We start from the raw sequence: 16940 nt of genomic DNA on the forward strand, positions 1-16940 counted from the left end.
TCTACCATTGACACAGGTATAAATGCACAGGGAATCCGATGGTGGCCACACAGCAGCATCCTCCTTTGTCTTACATTTGAGCCACTAAGGATTTCAGGTTTTTTAGGTGGTGTTACTGCACCAGTTATTGGGAGAGACCTTATGCAGTAGTATCCTTTCCCTGCATATTCAAACCGTGCATATCCCCAATCAAATTAACTCTTGAGATAAAATTTCCCTCACTAACCACCAGATACCCATCACCAGACATTGAAAAAACACATCCCCACGCATAGAGGGATGCGACTCTATCATGTCACGCTTAACTGTGCATTACGGAGCAAAGCATGAGGGTGGAAGTAGTGAGCATGGCTTTGAAGCCACGCCTGCCACGGCTCAGCAAAACGCATCTTTCCCTGCTTGAGGAAGACGGTTGAGGCAGCCTCCAGAGTTGTCTTCCCATCTCAGTCACTATGATCTTGCGATGTTTGCTTCAAACAATTTGCTCTCTCCTGTGTGTCCGTCTGTTTGAGTTTAGGACATGAATGTCCTTTGTCTACCTGCGATCCCAGCTTGCCCGCAGCGCGGCTGGGATGACGGAGCAGGAGCCACCGCAGGTGCCGTAACAGGGCACAGGAGGCCGGGCGAGGCTCAGTTCAGGGGTGGGCAGCGGCACACCGGAGCGGCACGGGCTGAGAGTGGGCAGCCACAGCAGCAGCCCCCCGTGCCCAAGGCCTGGCGCCTCCTGCCAGAGTCCTTTCTTAGCCGAAACCAAACGGGTTTCGGGATGGCAGAGGCGAGCGGGCAGCACCTGCCCGCTCCCGCACCGCATGCCGCAGCCCTGCCCTCCCTGGGCGCACTGCCGGCGGGCGGTCCATGCCGAGGAGCGACCCACACGAGCCAGAGCTACGGCAGCACCCCCTCCGCCACCGCGGCCGGCGCTTATTCATCCTCCCCGGAACGCCCGCCGGGCGCCGCCGGCCGCGGCAGGTGGGGGAGGTCTGCGGCGCGGAGGTCGCTGGGACGCGTAGTTCCTTGGGGCGGGCGGCGGCGGCGCGGCGCGGCGGCGCGGACTACAAGCCCCAGGGCGGCCCGCGGGGGCCGCGCCGCGCGCGGGGCGGTGGCGGCGGCGGCGGGAGGTGGTTCCTGGCAGCGCGGCCCCGCGGCTCTCGCCGCTCCCCGGGGCGGCCGAGCGGAAACCCGCCCCCAGCCGCCCGGCATCCAGGAGGGCGACGGCCGCGGCCAGGGCGAGAGGGATGCGCCTCGCCCTGTGCGACAGCAGCGAGCAGCGGCCGCCCTTAATTAGCAATTAGCCCGTCCCCAGTCCCCCCTCGGCAAGCACTATCCCATGAACACCGACCCGCCGCTGGCAGCAGCGGCCGACGGCTTCTCCCGCGGTGCTGGCGTGCGGGTCGCTTAAGCCATGGGGAATGGGATGAACAAGGTAACCCCGCTCGTCGTTGTCGCCGTGCGCGAGTGCATGTGCGCGGGCCAGCGCAGCGGAGCCGGGGTGGCTGTCCTTCCCCGCCTCGGGGCGGGCGGGGTGCCGCGGCGCCCCCGCCTTTGTCTCGCCCCTGCGCCGCGGCAGCCGCTCCAGGAACAAAGGCCAGGGCAAGAGGGCTTTTCCCTTCGGTTTTGGGGGTCCCCCGACTCGGGGCGAGGGCGGAGGGACGGAGACCGCGGCCGCGCCGCTCCCTCGGGGCGCGGCGCCTCCTCCTCCCCAGCCGCAGCGCGGGCGGGCGGGCGAGAGGGGGGCCCTGGTTTCGGTGATGTGCCCGGGCTTCCCCTTCCCGGGCGAAGCGAGTTCCCGGCGCCCGGTACCGGGCTTCAGTGCCCTCTTTGTGTACCCCAGCCCTGGGGGCTGCCGTGGGGCAGAGCCGGCATCCCCTGACCTGCGGTAGGACCCGGGCGTGGGGCTGTCAGCGAGCGCGGCACCCAGTCGGGTCACTTGGGCAAAGCTCGCTCCACTCCCAAGGCGCGGAGCAGCCGCTGGCCATGGGCTGTCTCTGGAGGGCTGGGCCCACCCGGTGCCGGTGGGACAGGAAAGCGCTCGGCCCCAGTGGAGATCGCAGTGAGGAAGAGGAAGGAAGATGGATCTGTTTTGCAAAGGGTGTTGGCCTTTTGGCAGTAGGGGGCTTATTGTACGCACCGATTCCCCTGGCATGTCATGGTGGTTACCTAGGGGCCACTGTGATTTTTCTCAGTATCTCCACCTCTGTTTAAAACCCAGGTTTGAAAGTGTGGTGGTAACTAGCCTTTTATATATAGCTTACTATGAGGAACAGAAGTTGAGTCATCTCCTCTGTCTTACATCCTGCTTTGAGTGCTTTGGGAGTTGTTTTGCTGTGTGCGTGCCCTGTGGCAAAGCAGAGGAGAACACCTAGAAATAGCTCCTCACATTTTGTCCCACTCTTGACATCCTTGCCCCTGGAAGTCAGATTGATGAGCATCCAGAGTGCTTAGTGTGCCACCTGGAAGGGAAAGCCTTTCCATCCTGTGGATAGAGACATTGAAATAGAAGCCTTCGGCAGGGAAAAAGATCTGGCTGCTGAAGAACTGAGTTAGTGCGTAGGAGGTAGAACCTCCCTTGGTCCTTTTCTCAGTTTTTGCTTTCAAAGTCTGGGAATAATGCTGTGATATTAGCCACTCATTGATGTTAGCCTTCTAGAAATGGCCTGTTAGGAAGAAATACAGCTAGAGAAACTCCTTTTAGGCTTCTGATATATTTGTAGTATTTTTCTTGGAATGCTTGAAATTATCAGAATGTTTAGAGGGACACAATATGGGATGCTTAAGTCGCAGTCTAAGGAGAAAAAAAAAAAAAACATGAAAAAGACAGCTCTCAGGCCTTTGAAGCTGCATTACATTTTACTGTGGTACTGTGTGGGTAGGAATTGGCAATCAGTGACTGACCAGTTTGGTAATTTTAATTCTGTTAAATGTTGCCCTGACTTGTACCACCTGGAGCTTTCAGGACAAGCATAACACTACTTGGATTTTTTTTCCCCTTTCTTATAGCTGTATCCAAGAGGTTGAACTGTTCAGCAGTTTGGGAATGGCTGGCTCCTTTAAGGAGGCTACATTCATATTGGGTACTGGCCATCAGGGTTTATATTTGTAGGGGTCCCAGATGTTGGTCCGGAACTTGCCACCTTCTGAATGTGCCTCTGGATCATCTCTTCCTCCTGATCTTGTGAGTCAGCGAAGCTGGAGGGGCAAACAGAAGCATGGAGCCGTCAGCACAGATGTAGGTGGTATTTGCTTGTCTTAGTGTAGGCAGTCAATACAGATTGCCCTAGTTTCCAGCTGAAGTGTGTTTCTTGTGGTAGACCTGTATATGGATGGTAGGAAAAAAGAATCAGCTTATTTGATGGTGGATTATTTCATTTAAGGAGTCCCTTTGTACAGATGCCAAGGGAGGAGGATTAATGATGGCTTGTAATGGGTGTGGTAAGAAAGAGCTCCAGGGACTGGTAGGACTGCTACAGCCTCTGGTTGCTGATCCTTTCTCAATGGCATGGTCCCCTCTTTATTTTTCTGTCCCATTGTACTGATGTATTTCATAACTAATAGCAATTGCACGTGACTTTATGTGGCCATTAGAGTGATAAGGGCCAGAGGCCTGGTATTCTTTTTAGGTGAGGTTTGTCTTTCTCTCCTAATTTTCTCTGTAAAATTAGCCTGGCCTAGTTTTTTTTCTAAAGCCCATCCAAGCCTTCTGACATTTCCCAAATTAAACTGAAAGCATTTGTTCATACATACCTTTTTTGTTCTCTTCAGAGAAGAAGGAGAATCAGCTTATGAATGTGCATTGACCTGCCTAGTATTAATTTTCAGTACTTCACCTTTTTTTCTTGTATTTTTAAGATGTATATTTTACAGAATGAGTAATGGAGTCTGACTTAGGAAATTGTCTCAGCAGTCTGATTTGTGTTCATGGTTAATGTCTAACTTTGACTTCTATTCAAAGTTCAAGTTGAAGTCTGTGGTTGAAATGTAGAAAGATGTTTTCCAGGAGCTGAAGTCTAGCGGCTGAGATGGTAACAAGATTTGACTATCTGTGAACAGGATCTTGGTGAAGAGCTCTTCCTGGGGTTTAGTTGTTGTTTAGTTCTGTTAAAGTTAAATGACAGTTATTCACGTAAACTCTTCAGAAGATTTGAGTATTATCTCTGCAAAAAGGGCAGATAAGCCCTGTTTGTTGTAAGAGCGGATTAATAAGAAATTTAAACCAATGTGGCTAGTTACAGCTGAGGTAGCCAATTTTATGGAAGTCAGAGAAAGCTGTGCCAGTTCATGTCAGCAGCAAATACCCCTCCCTGATGTGTGCCACTCTCCTGTACTACTGGACAAAGGTAGGCTTGTCTTCTCCTTTTACAGTGCCCGGACATCTCTGAGAAAGCCCCATGGACTTCTCCGGAGTGCCCATCAGTACTAACACAACCAGAAGCAGTGTTAGGCAAGGAGTTAGATGCTTTATTATAAGCATTTGTTGATGTAGGAAACAGCAGCAAAGTAGCCCTTTAAGCCATTTTCCAGAGAGGTGTATTGTCGGAGAGGACTGACAGAAACATTAGCAACTACTGTCTGTTCCAGGGCTCGGTCTTTGTGCAAGGTGAGAACACGAGCTGCTCTCATGTGAGGTACAAACTAGGAGAGACGTTGGTGTCCTTGTCCCTTGGTTGTGCATTCTTCTACATCGGTTACTTGTTCTGTGGTCATTTTCTCAATGTTTCGGATCACATAAAGAAGCTACTGTTTTTATTCATATAGCAGTGGTTGAGAAGTTCACAAAAGCATCCACCTTATTTTTCTACTCTTCTGACTCCCACCCCTTCTCTCTCACACGCCCCTAGCTGCCGCCAGCCTTCATTTTGCACAGCCCGGAGTTGCAGTTACTGAAGGCAGTGTGAGATGACACAGCTGAAAGTTCCCAGCCATAGTCGAGTGCTGAAGTATTAGTCAGCATGACATGAAGATTCACTTCTTTTCAGGTAGCTTTCACCCATAGTAATGTTTCTTGCTTCTAGAATGACTAGTACAACAGGGATAACATCTGTCCTTGGTCGCAAAGTGTCCTGATTACCTGTCTATCATACAGCATTGCTTCCTGATGCACAAATGCAGACTTCTGGATTTTTCCTCCTTTGCCAACGAGAAACCTAATTTCTGCAACCCCCCAGTGTTTCTCAATATCTTTAATTTCTAATGTCAAAGCTTAATGGCTGTGACTTCAAATTAGGCTTTTATTCTCTCTTGAGAATGCACATTTGATGCAGAAATAATGTCCTGGAGTCTAAAGTGCTATAGTCTACAGCAGTAGTGGTGTGATGGAAGATTTGTGCTGCAGATAGGAAATACCAGACAGCTATTTTAAAATGCCAGGAAGCTTTAAATTTTTTTTTTTCCTTTTTTTATACTGAAGTTGAGGGAGCTCCCTGGGGTGATCTTGTGGGTGGAATTCATTCATAACTTAAGCCCCTTTTGCTTTAGAACATGATTTTGTTTGCAGAATTTAGCCTATTTGGTAGTGACTCTTGAGTACTGTCCTCTCTGGAGCAGCTACAGGCTTCTTTTTCCTAACCTAGGATGCAGCATTAGAGCTGCACTTCTAGCAGTGTCATCGAGAGTGCTTGAAATGCTGAATTGTCCCTTGAACCTTGAAAGTCTTGTGCTCGTGGAAGGGGACAGCAGGATGTTATAAAGGTTCTTTACCCTACACAATACCCTGGCATTGGAAACTGCCCTGGACATTTTTGCTGTCTTTGTAAGAATGTTCTATTTGTACAGATGAAGAGGGAAGGAAAAGGGAGAAAGCTGTCTGAGCTTATCTTTGCAAAATGTACAGGTGCCCATTTGTACAAGACTAAAGAACTGTTTTCTTGATGAGCCAGTGCTGTTAATCAGCCCTTAATTTTCAAGATGGGGTCTGCAAGCAATAAGGTACAGCAAGGGTCCTGGAGAAGCTTTTTGTATCGGGGGGAGAATTGAGCCCTGTGTTTAGAGCTGGTGTGACACAGCAGGCAGAGAGTAATCACTCAGCAAAGCCTAAAGGGAGGAATGTTTGCCCAAACCAAAGCTGCAAGGAGTGCAAGAGGTGCTGCAGCCTTTCTGTTTTCTGCAAGGCTCGATAAATAACAGCGAACACAATGCTTTGATCAGATGAAAGCCTTGAAGTTAGGGCAGGTCAGAAGCTGTTTTACAGGCTCTTCTGCTGGCCCTGCTAACCTGTGCATGGTGAGCTGGGTCACCTTTCAGCAGGAAGGCTGCAGTGAAACTGAGTCTGTGGCAATGATCCCTAATGAAAAGTCCTTCATGACTTTCAGGACTTCATGGCTGCTGGATTGAGCTAAATGGGTGGAGTTTTCCCTTTAAATAGCTGGGCCTGAGAGGCTGTTGCTGCTGTTGTGGTGACAGTGGGGCGTTGCTAAGGCTATAGGAAGTCAGTGCTGATATATCTGTATTGGTGGTATGCTATGCATGGACTGAAGAAAAATGGATCATATCGTTTCACCACCACAGTTCTGATCTCCTCAAAGGATGTGGGTGTGGGTCAGAGACTTCAGGTGGCAGAGAACAAAAATCTTGGCTAGCAAATGTGTGTTCAGCGTGCCTGGCGGGTTTTTGATGTCTGTCCTGCTGTTCCTAAGTTTGGGAGGGTTATGAGAGGGTGGGAGGGGCAGGTGTCACCTGCCTCTGTTTCTGTGCATGCACATGCCCTCATGCACATGTTGGTCCTTGGGCAGACCTTGAAACTCCTTGAAGCTCCCCAAATACCTAGTACTTGTTATGGAAAGAGACTGATGTGAAGTTAAAGAATGTCGTGTAACTGACACCTGTGCAGGCAGGCATCCGAGAGTGTGGGGTGAATGGGTAGATCTGGGAGAGAAACATGCATTTCACAGACTTTCAGCAGTTCCCTTTCTATGTGAGCACACAAGTCGCTGTTTGCAGTGATTTCTTCTAAGAGCTCCACAGTGCTGCAGCCCCGACTTGCATGGCTTTGCACTTCAGAAGCCTCGAAGGATGTAATTTTGCAGGGCTTTGTCCAGCTTCCTTAGCAACTTTAGGCAAATCACCTTTGCTGTGTGAAGTTTCATCATTAGTTCCATGAGGGTAGCTGTTACCCTGCTGCGGGGGGCAGGGGAGGGCTGTGTTGTGAGGCTGCTTCGTAATTTGTAAACTACATTTGCGGTCCTTGGAGAGCCTCCATTAAGTGAAAGAATCCCCACGATTAACAACCTCCCCCGCCACTAATGCCAAGGAATGCTGTCAAAGCTCAGTGTGCCTAGAGCTATCTGGTTTGAGAGGGTTGCAAAAGTTGTCAGCATTTTTTAGATTGCATTTCACAATAGTCTGCTAAAGTAGTATGTTCCATCCTGTATGCAAATTGAATTTTGTCAAATTGTCTTACCACAAGATATCTATATTTGATACTATATTTCTTTCTCACAGATTCTGCCTGGCTTGTTCATTGGCAACTTTAAAGGTAAGATTGGTTTTATTATTATCTCTAGGATTACTTAACAGGGGTCTTAAGGTGTTGTTTTGCAGGCACTCAGAATTCTCTGGCATCTCTGTAGCTTTTTAACCCCATCTTGCTTCATGTCTGGATTCACCTGGTAGCATTTAAAGAAGAACTCATTTGCTCTCTCATCTGTGTGCTGTGCTGAAGTACTTTGAGAAAAGTAAAATGAATACCATCTCCTTGAAGCATGCTTCAGATGGAATTCCTCAAATGATTCCTGTGCTTGGCAAGCAAGTCTGTGAGCCAGGCAGATTCTTTGTAAGGCTTATTGCAAGTCCTCCTTATAAGTCAAGGCTTACTATGCCCCCTGCTCATTGCTTTCATTATTTTGGTTATTTATAACAACTGCTAAAGAGTTCTGTTGTCACTGCTCGTGAGACTGATATGTCTGCTGGTTGCAGCCTGACCACTGATACTCACACTGTCTCCGTTGCAGATGTAAGTTTCTATGGATTTTTTTTTTTCCTTCATGCATGAGGCTTATTTTTTGTGTACAGAAAAACAGACGCCTTTAGAAATCCCAGGAAACCTTATGCAGACATCCAAATAAATGGCCTGTTCTCAAAGCACTCTCTTAGCAGCAGTTCTGGCTGACTCTCCCTACTCAGAAGTAAACCAGTTGTGCATGTGCAATTGTTTTGATAGATGCAGACCCCATATTTCCTATGCTTGGGTAAAACAGCAAAGCAGGGCTCACAGGGGCTGCTGCAATAGATATCCTGCTCTTCCTGGGCTGTATGATACCACACCCAGCCTGTTAAGGCTGGCAACGTCTACACTGGATTTAGATGGTGCTGCACCTTCTCTCTGCCTCATGCCCACTCTTCCTTCCATGCCTCCCCATCCCAAAACCTGTGAGTTCACTGGTTTTTGCCTGATTTACCTGTTTCTGGATCTGCTGACCCATACAGTGGATCCAGTGCTTGCTGCCCCTTAGGATGTGGAGCTGATCACTTTGGAAGGCAGCCCGGAGGTACATGTGAGGTTGAAAGCTGCCTTTTGCTACACCATAAACACAAATACAATGACTACTGTGTGAGGGAGTTAATCATGCCATGGTAAGGAAAATGAGAGGATAGAGGTGATTTCATGCTGATAATGAAAGGAGAAAAAAGAAAAATATGGGAAAAAAAGAAAATAAGGCCAAGAGGGTAGTTTGGAAGCCCTTTGGATGGACCTCTGCATGGTCTGATGACAAAATTAAAACTTGGTCACAGCCATGTTGCTTCCTCTTCTTATTTTCTTTTCTCTTCCTGAAGTAATTCAGGTGAGGGGTGGAACTGGGGAGATGTTGGATAGTAGAGTCCTTTAGGTTTCACGTAGGGTGGGCAGGATGGGCCCTGGTAACGTGGCTCCCAATGTGTCCCTCTCACCATGGCCATCCTGCTGGTAAGCCCTTGCCCAGGGGAGTGAAACTCAGCAGGAGCATCTGTTTGCTGGTGCAGTTCTGTCTTCAGAGCGGGGCACTTGGCCAGGGTTGTGGAGTGAGTCAGCATCTCTGCCCACACTGGGCCTGCGGGCTTCTCACTCTCCGTGTGCCCTGGGAGCGGCCCTGGAATGGCACGGCGGGTCACGCCTGCGCGGAGAGCAGAGGCGTGCAGGTGGAGGGGCTGTGAGTAGAAAGCGTTTCTGGGAACCTCGCTGAAAAAGAAGCAGAGGGTGTAATGCTTCTGCTTACCTCCGTAAAAGAGAGGAAAGACGAGTTGACTTTAACCCCAGTGTTTGTGTTATGGAGTCTGTTTTTAAAATGAATTAAAAACACGAACAAAAATTTCAGTTTATTTACTGCTATGACCTTTGCTCATATTGCCTTTAATCATTACGTTCTACCCTCACAAGTACCTGTTATAATCTCAGATAAGCTACCATACCTGGAGAGGAAAAGATAGGTGTTACAGTCCTTCACGAATACAAGAGTGTGCTTTTACGATTTTTACCTTTTTCTGCATCCCTTGTCCCTCAACATCCCCTTGCCTCACTGCTTAGAAGCAGTTGCAGCAAGCTCTCTGTGCAGTGAAGTCATCCCATTTAGGAACAGGTTGTTGGTTAATTACCAGTGTATTTTTCTGGAGGAGTTTGATCCCGATGTTCTTGGGGCATGTTCTGATTTATGAGACTTTTAAAAAAAAGTGACTAGTGAGCGTTGAGACTGCCACAAAGCAGATCACTGACTGAGAAATACTCAGCAGCATGTGCGGTTGGGATTGGTCAGAATATCCTGATTTGGGTAGCTGAAATGAGTAGCTACTTGTAGAGACAGGGGTTTACAAAATTATTTCCTGTAATGCATTTTTGACCAGTCTCCCATTCTTCAGATTAAGACTGATAGCTTGAAATTGAATAAAGTTGCATCTTGTCAGTAAGAGGAGGAAACAGTGAATCCCTGGTGTTGTGCATCTTGCCCAGACACAGGGCTGAGAATTCGAGGCACCGTCTGAGTCCCTGAGCTGGGGTGGAGAGGAGGGAGCTTCTCCTGAAGTGATCGCTCTGATCTGCCCTCTGGAGGATAGTCTTTCCCCAGTGGCTCCTCAGGGAGCCTGGGCATGCAGAGTTTCCAGAGCTAAATCAAAGTACCATCCTACTCACACTCTGTCTCGCTGCTGCATGGAAGACCTCTGGGAACACTTGCAGGCTGGGAAAAGGCACAGTTCTTCCAGATGGGTGCCTTTCTGATGGGTGAAAGTAGGATGTTTGAGATGTTAAACACTAATTCTGGAGGGCTGTTGTCTAGAGAAGGCAATCAGCAATTGCTCCGATTGGGGAATTATTATTCACCATTCAGCTATATTTCTGCTTTTAGGCCTAGTAAACTTAAATACAGTCTATGACAGAGCAGTGCAAATTCTGCATTTGACTGGGAGATAAACTGAGACCCAGAAACAGCTTGTGAAATGAACCTGTGGCAGAAATGGGAGCTGATTTTGCTGTTTCTGCTTCGTTTGGTGCTGCACAAACCTCTAAGCACGTAGACATGAGAGGGGCTTTAGTAATCACCTTAAGGGTCTTTAGGGTAGAAAGTTACATGGAGTGCTGATTATGGAAAGCACTGAAGTATCTCCTGAAATCCTCCTAAGTCCACAGAGCTTGAGTATGTCTCTGAAAAACCTTCCTGAATAAGCATAGATCTTGGCATGTGTTCAAGTGCTTTTTCTTACAGGCTCTATAAGCATGACTTAGCTCATCATTAGCAAATGAAATATGTAGTATGCTCCTGAGAGGGTTTATTTGAGCTTGTACAGCTAGAGGGCAGAAAAATTCAAGAAGAACCATAGATGTCCATATAAAATACAAGACTGAGTCTGGTCTGAAAGCCCAGAAAGAAACAACACTTGGGATTTTTCTGTGAAAGTGAAGGAGTAGTTATTTCTTTGCAAATGGGAGAGTAGGGGGCTAAGAGGGAAAAATGAGGGAAAAGAAAGAGGAAGTTAACTCTTCTTTCTGCCTCTGATTTTGAGAAAATTTGTTTTGTTTTGTTTGTACCTTACAGATGAAATGCAGTCCTCTCAAAAGACAAAGAATTTATTGTGGGACTGCATGTCCACTTGTCTTCTTCATTGGAAACCTGATGGCTCTTGAAAGTCACCTGTGCTCACAACAAAAATGGTTGCTTTGTTCCTTAAGGAATTGGCAGGACAGCCTGGTTCTCTGCACAAATGGAAAACAAAATCTGTTTCTTCTAATGAGAGATTCTTAATGGATGCTCAAACAAAGAGGTGTGACAGTAGCAGAAACCAAAGATTCAAGAGTGTTTGTACCTTGAATATTAAAGAGCTTGTGATCTTCCTTGTTTGTAATCATTCAAGGTTTTTTCCATGGAACATTTGGGGGCTTTTTAATTTGAAGGGGAAAGCCACAATATGAGGTTTAATTTCCCCAAAGAGTCCAGTGTTGCTGTGGATGGTCTGGAGAGTCTTGGGGAAGTTTCTGCCCTTCCCATTACTAAGTGTATAAAAAGGCAATGCCCACCAAGTAGTTCTGCTGTGTTTCTAGTGTCAGTTCATTCCTGTTGTCATCTGCTTAGTATTTTTTTAAGTTCCATTTCCTAAGGCTTTATATCAGGTACTGAAAACAAGAGAGGATGGAGATACCATTTCCTTTTTCAGCTTCACTTTTTGAAGGAAGACTATTGGTACTCCATTAAACAGAGTACTGACCTCTTTTCCCCATCTTTCTTGTTCCCCAAGAAGGTCTTTCTGAGAGGATGGGACAAAATATATTTTATAACAAAGTGTGAAGTTGAGACAGGAGAGGTGGAGTTTTTGTTCATGTACACAGTGTGTGTGTGTCTGTAACTGCACATAGCTGGATTCAGGAACAAAGCTCTCCTGATGGGAAACCGTCGTCAGTAATAGCTCTTAGTGCTCTGAACCACTGCAGAGGATGTTCTTCTTTAGGTGGCTGTCTCTCTATCTAGCTCTCTCCAAAGCAGAAGAGAAAGTGTAGACAAAAATTTGCTTTATGTAACAAAACCAAAAAGATCTGATGATGATGAAATTGTCTCTATACATCTGCAGATTGAGACTTAATACTGTTGTACATGCTGGGCTGACTTGGCTTGTCTGAGAGGAAGTCCTTATCCCTCACCTTGCATTTCTGTGGAGGCACTAAAATACTGAAGTAAGAGAGGATGGTTGTAGGTACATTTGAGACTTCACCACTGTAGTATTGGAGTTGTTCAGTCACTGATGTGTTTTAACTGCAGTGGGTTGGAGCTGTGTCTCTCTTTTGCTGATGGGGGATGGAAGCACACTGCACTAGGTGATTTGCTTCCCAGAGCTCCCGGGATACAAATTCTGAGGCCTCGGTCCCATTTTGATGACTTTGACATTGCTTTGGTATATAAGCGTTTGCAGCTCTCTGCATGAGTAGAGATCAAACTTGGAGTCACAGTATGAAACTGAGGGGGAAAAAAGGCTAAATATGGGAGGGAAAGAGGAAGACTTCCCCAGTGTGAATTGTGTCATTTTGTGTGAAGAGAGAGTTTCCCAAAGGCTTTACTCAAAAGTCCACATCTGCATTAGCTGAGAAGCTAATGAAACAGAATTTTAGGTAAGCTGTTGTTGAAGAATAATACCACATTTGAGGCACCCTTTAGAGGATGCACATGAGAGGGCTCTGATAGGTAGGTTTAATCTTAAAATTTGAAAATGGGGTGTTTCACACTGTGATTTCAAAATGTGAGCTTGGATGTGCTTGTACAGCATTGTGCCACAGCAAAGAAGTTAGAATTGCTGTGGTTCTTTTGGTTTTTGGTGGTTCTTTACATAACCTCTAATATTTTTTTTGTTATTTATGGTATGAGACTGTGAGTGACAGGATATCTTATTTGTACTGCTGTTTAAATAGCCTTATCTGTAGTATCTTTAGAGACCTAAGGCAGGTGCTGGGGAACCAGGGGAATTTCCCCTTTGTAAACTATATGAAGTTTAGATCCAGATAGTAGCTGGGAAGCTTTTTCTCCTCTGCTTTAGTGAATTGAATGCTTATTTCACAACTATATTAAGGACTTGCTGGCTACCCACTGATGTAGGTCTGGGATGGCCATTTCCAGCTTGTTTCTAGGAATATCTGAAATCTCAGTTTGTAGTTTTGATTTGCTGAAATTCCTTTAGCCCGAGTCTCTGTTAACTGAAGAACTAAGGTATTTCAGTCTTTTTGAGTGGTACTATGTCCATTAGGCCTTTCAAACTAGTTCAAAGCAGTCAGCATTTAATTTGGATCATATCTTCTTTTAAAGCAGTTTGCCTTGTGTGGCAAGACATTTCTTAGCACGTAGGTCATCCTGATAATTAGAGATTGGGGTCTCATTGTGCTAGGTGTGCCTTAACACCATGAGTTCCAGCCAGCAGTCTCTGAAGTCTGCCCTTAGTCTTTGTAAGACAGAAAACAGTGATTTTTAGGGGCACTTAGGCTGGTTTCTGGGCTTACAAATCCTTGCCTGCTTAGGTATTCCCTAAGGAATTGAGGTTGTCCTACAAACTGTTAAAAAAATCTGAAGGTCAGGTGTATTAGAAGACATCACCTGGCAAGCATTAGCATTTCTTCTTTGAAATGTTTTCTCTGAGATTTTTAGGAAATTTTCTTTGTTCTGTGAAGCTAGGCTTTAATTCTGTTTCAGACAGAATTTGTGTTAATTCTCTCCTGAAGGATTAGGCATCTGTGTTGATCATGCAGGCTTGAGCAGTAGTGAGTAAAATCCTTGCAGTTTTGACTCTTTTCTTCATTTTATTAGCTGTAGAGAAGCTTTCATAATTGGATTAGGTTTAAATTTCATTGCTTGTTACTGTGCTCACTTGGATCTTGTCTATGAGCAGTATAATTAAATGTTCAGCTCTTCTTTGTGATGTAGAAAAGGCATTGAAACTTTATAGTAGGGGGATAAGAAGACAACCCAAGAGATGTTAATTGAACTCTTGCATGTACATAAAGAACGTACAGGTGATGCTATTATTTTTGTACCTAGAGAGCCGGTTTGAAACCTTTGTGGTCAGTGCTCTCTTTTTATGTGCAACCAGGCTAATGTGAAAAGATTGTATGGGCAGGTTTCGAAGGCAGGTGTTCCCATCACAAAACCACTGCTGTACTTACCGTGGTGTACTGTGCCAGTCTCAAGCAAAAAAGTCAAAAGTAGATGGGCACAAGCTAACTTTTACCTGTATTGGTGGTTCTTTCAGGTTGTTTTTTGACATGCTGATAGTTTAGTATGGGGAAAGTTGCTCACTGATGACAGATTGCCTATTTTACCCTTTTTTCTCATAGAATCAAGCCTATGGTTTTGCCATATCTAGCATCAAATTTTCAGTCACACCAGTTTTCTTTCCAGTTTTGAATGTCTGAAACCCCTTGGTTAAAGGTCTAGGAACCACCTTTTCACAACTGCACATCCTTGCTGTAGCATTTTGCTTTTTCATACATTTGATATCTTTATCACCTGTCTCTCTTTAGACTTAAAATTATCATTTGTATTGGCTAAATGCATATTTTTCTCTACTGGTTCACAGAAAATAAGAATCTTGTTATTGTCTTGGCTTGTCTGCAGAGACCTCAGTTCAAGTGATATTCTCAGACCAGGATATCACAGGGTCTGTTTCCCAAATGAAAATTTATTCCCTGAAGGGGGATTTGTGGGTAGAGGGGAGGTCAGATATTTCTTGTACAGCTCTTAGTGCATGTTCAGATGGCCATCACCTGCACACAGACATGCACAGACTTACATTTCAGATGCAAAATACATGAAACTTCTGACTTGAGAACACATTCCTGAGTCACTTAAGCTTGGTCTTTATATAGTTCATAATTTGTTTTGGAGTTAGAAGTGTGTCTTCCCGTTACCCACTCTGATGATGGTGTTCTAGAACAGCTGCATTTGAGGTTTTGCCTGACTTTATGCAGCTTCAAAAGGAAATGTATCAACAATAAGTAACTTTTCAACATGCATAATGGAAATGCTATATCAAGAGATTTAAAAAATTATCTTCCTTTTTTCCCCTCTATCACAGATGCCCGAGATGTAGAGCAATTGAGTAAGAATAACATTACGCACATTCTTTCAATCCATGACAGTGCCCGCCCTATGCTTGAGGTAAGAGTTGTGGGGGACTCCACAGTAAATCCTTCCTTTGCAGTTGACTGTCACAGTCATCTTGGGGTTAATTTTTTGTCCTGTGCAATTGGTGTTTTGAGACTGATTTTCTTGAAAGCTGTAGTTTTGAGATCCAGCCACACGTTTTATTGTTGCTGCTGTTATAACAACAAGAAATTTAACTGACAAAGGAAGAGAACTACACTGTCAATCTGTATAACACAATAATGGGATTATGTTATTAATTTAATAGTAAAGGTAAGCTTTCTTATGTGTGGAGTTTAAGCATCACATAAAAAACTTTCCTTCCCCAGTACTAACCCTTCTTTGTACTTTGGCCCCTTCCTTGAATCTTTATGGCAGATGGGTTTGCAGTCCTTGTCTATGTGAAATTGCCTTATTTAGGCTTGGAGTGTGGGAGGAACCAGTGATCCTCACATAATAGATCTAAAATAGCAGGGCATCTGTAGTCTCCAAAACTTTTACATAAAGTATTATTCCCATTTTACTGAAGGGAAACTCATCTGAAGACCTGTATTTACTGTGTTATCTTGAGCAGGGAGGGAGCTGGGAACAGGATACAGGTCTCCTATGCTGGAATGCTGTGATTTCTTCTTTACACCAGCTTACCTTGGAGCAGAGTGTGCCTGGGTTTGCTGCATCTTAAAATCCGGCTATTTGATTTATGTCAGGAACTATTATCCTCTAAAATTTGTTCATTCCTTCCCTGCGTTCTCATGAAATGTGGCAAAATTGTGGGTAAGGCAGTAGTTGGTGCTGGGAATCTCTGCTTTCCTTTTTCTTCATGCAAAATGTCTCCAGTGATTTCAGTTCTTAAACTACAGAATTTCCACTTCTCCCAGGCAAGTCAATAGGTAAGCCAAACAAGAGGTGTCCCCAGTAGTCGCAATCAACTCCAATATCAAGGTAATGGTGAACTCTGGGTTGACCTTGAATTTATAAATGTGCTGAAGCAGATTTATAAATGTGCTTCATAAAATAAAATGTGCTTTAGCTGTTGCCTTTGTTACACTGTCCATTTGACTTGTGTTGTGCCTGATGCTTGTTAAGTCTGAATTTCAAGAGTGCTCTTAGTTGACGAGATAAACATTTGTGCTGAGTAAAGATGTCATGATGCCTTTAGGGTGCTGGTCTTTTAAATGAATGGAATTTTGTTTTGTTTTATCATGATTAGAAAACTAGAAAGACTGATTATGGTACAGATCAGCTGCAGCCTCAGGCCAGTGCTTCTGGTGGTGGTAGTTTGGCAGCCCACACACCACCTCCTTGCTTGTGGTGGTGCATCTGTTTGTGAGGCTGCACGGTAAATAGAACTGGGAGCTTTTGTGGTTTAAATATAACCAGGTCACCATTTCTTCCTCTAGTTACCACCACAAAAGACATGAAGGATTATGTTTACCCAGATCTCTTCCCAATCTGGTTCACAGCAGTGTCTCAAAAGTAACAGTGGCACATGAACAAACACATGAACAACATGAGGATGGACTTGCTTTAATCACCCCTGCTTCCAGTTGTGGCTTCGACTTTCTCTGCATGCAGCAAAGTTCCTTTAAAACTTCTCCCCAGTTCCTAAAGCAGTGTAAGGATTTCAAATTCCATTTGGGAGCTGAGATAATTTTGATTACTTTATCAGTCACGGTCTTACTGCAGTGATTGTGACTCAATGCTTCTGTTTAGGAACAAGAGCCTAGAAAACTTCTCTTAGGTTTGGTTACTTCCTTTGTTATTTACATCCATGCCAGGTTTTAGGTGGGTTTGTTTACAGCTCGTGTGTCCACGAGCTTGGGGATTATTCTTATGTCCACTGAAATCAAATAGGAATGTTTTCCT

General features: G+C 45.4%; 1 protein-coding gene across 3 annotated transcripts in view; it reads left to right on the forward strand.

Moving 5' to 3' along the window:
* The first annotated feature begins 474 nt into the window (after window positions 1–474).
* Window positions 475–16940, forward strand: part of DUSP22 (dual specificity phosphatase 22) — a 43942-nt gene continuing 27476 nt past the window's right edge. Inside the window, exons 1-3 of one of the 3 annotated variants that reach the window (XM_053975884.1) lie at window positions 475–596; window positions 7435–7468; window positions 15007–15089. In XM_053975884.1, the coding sequence (XP_053831859.1) occupies window positions 525–596; window positions 7435–7468; window positions 15007–15089 (189 nt within the window). In that variant the 5' untranslated portion in view covers window positions 475–524. Of the gene's footprint in view, window positions 597–1128; window positions 1424–7434; window positions 7469–10994; window positions 11221–15006; window positions 15090–16940 lie in introns of those variants that run through there. The other 2 variants (XM_053975892.1, XM_053975900.1) reach the window with 2 other exon arrangements.

This window comes from Vidua macroura, chromosome 1 (genome assembly GCF_024509145.1).
Source record: "Vidua macroura isolate BioBank_ID:100142 chromosome 1, ASM2450914v1, whole genome shotgun sequence".
Lineage (NCBI taxonomy): Eukaryota > Metazoa > Chordata > Aves > Passeriformes > Viduidae > Vidua > Vidua macroura.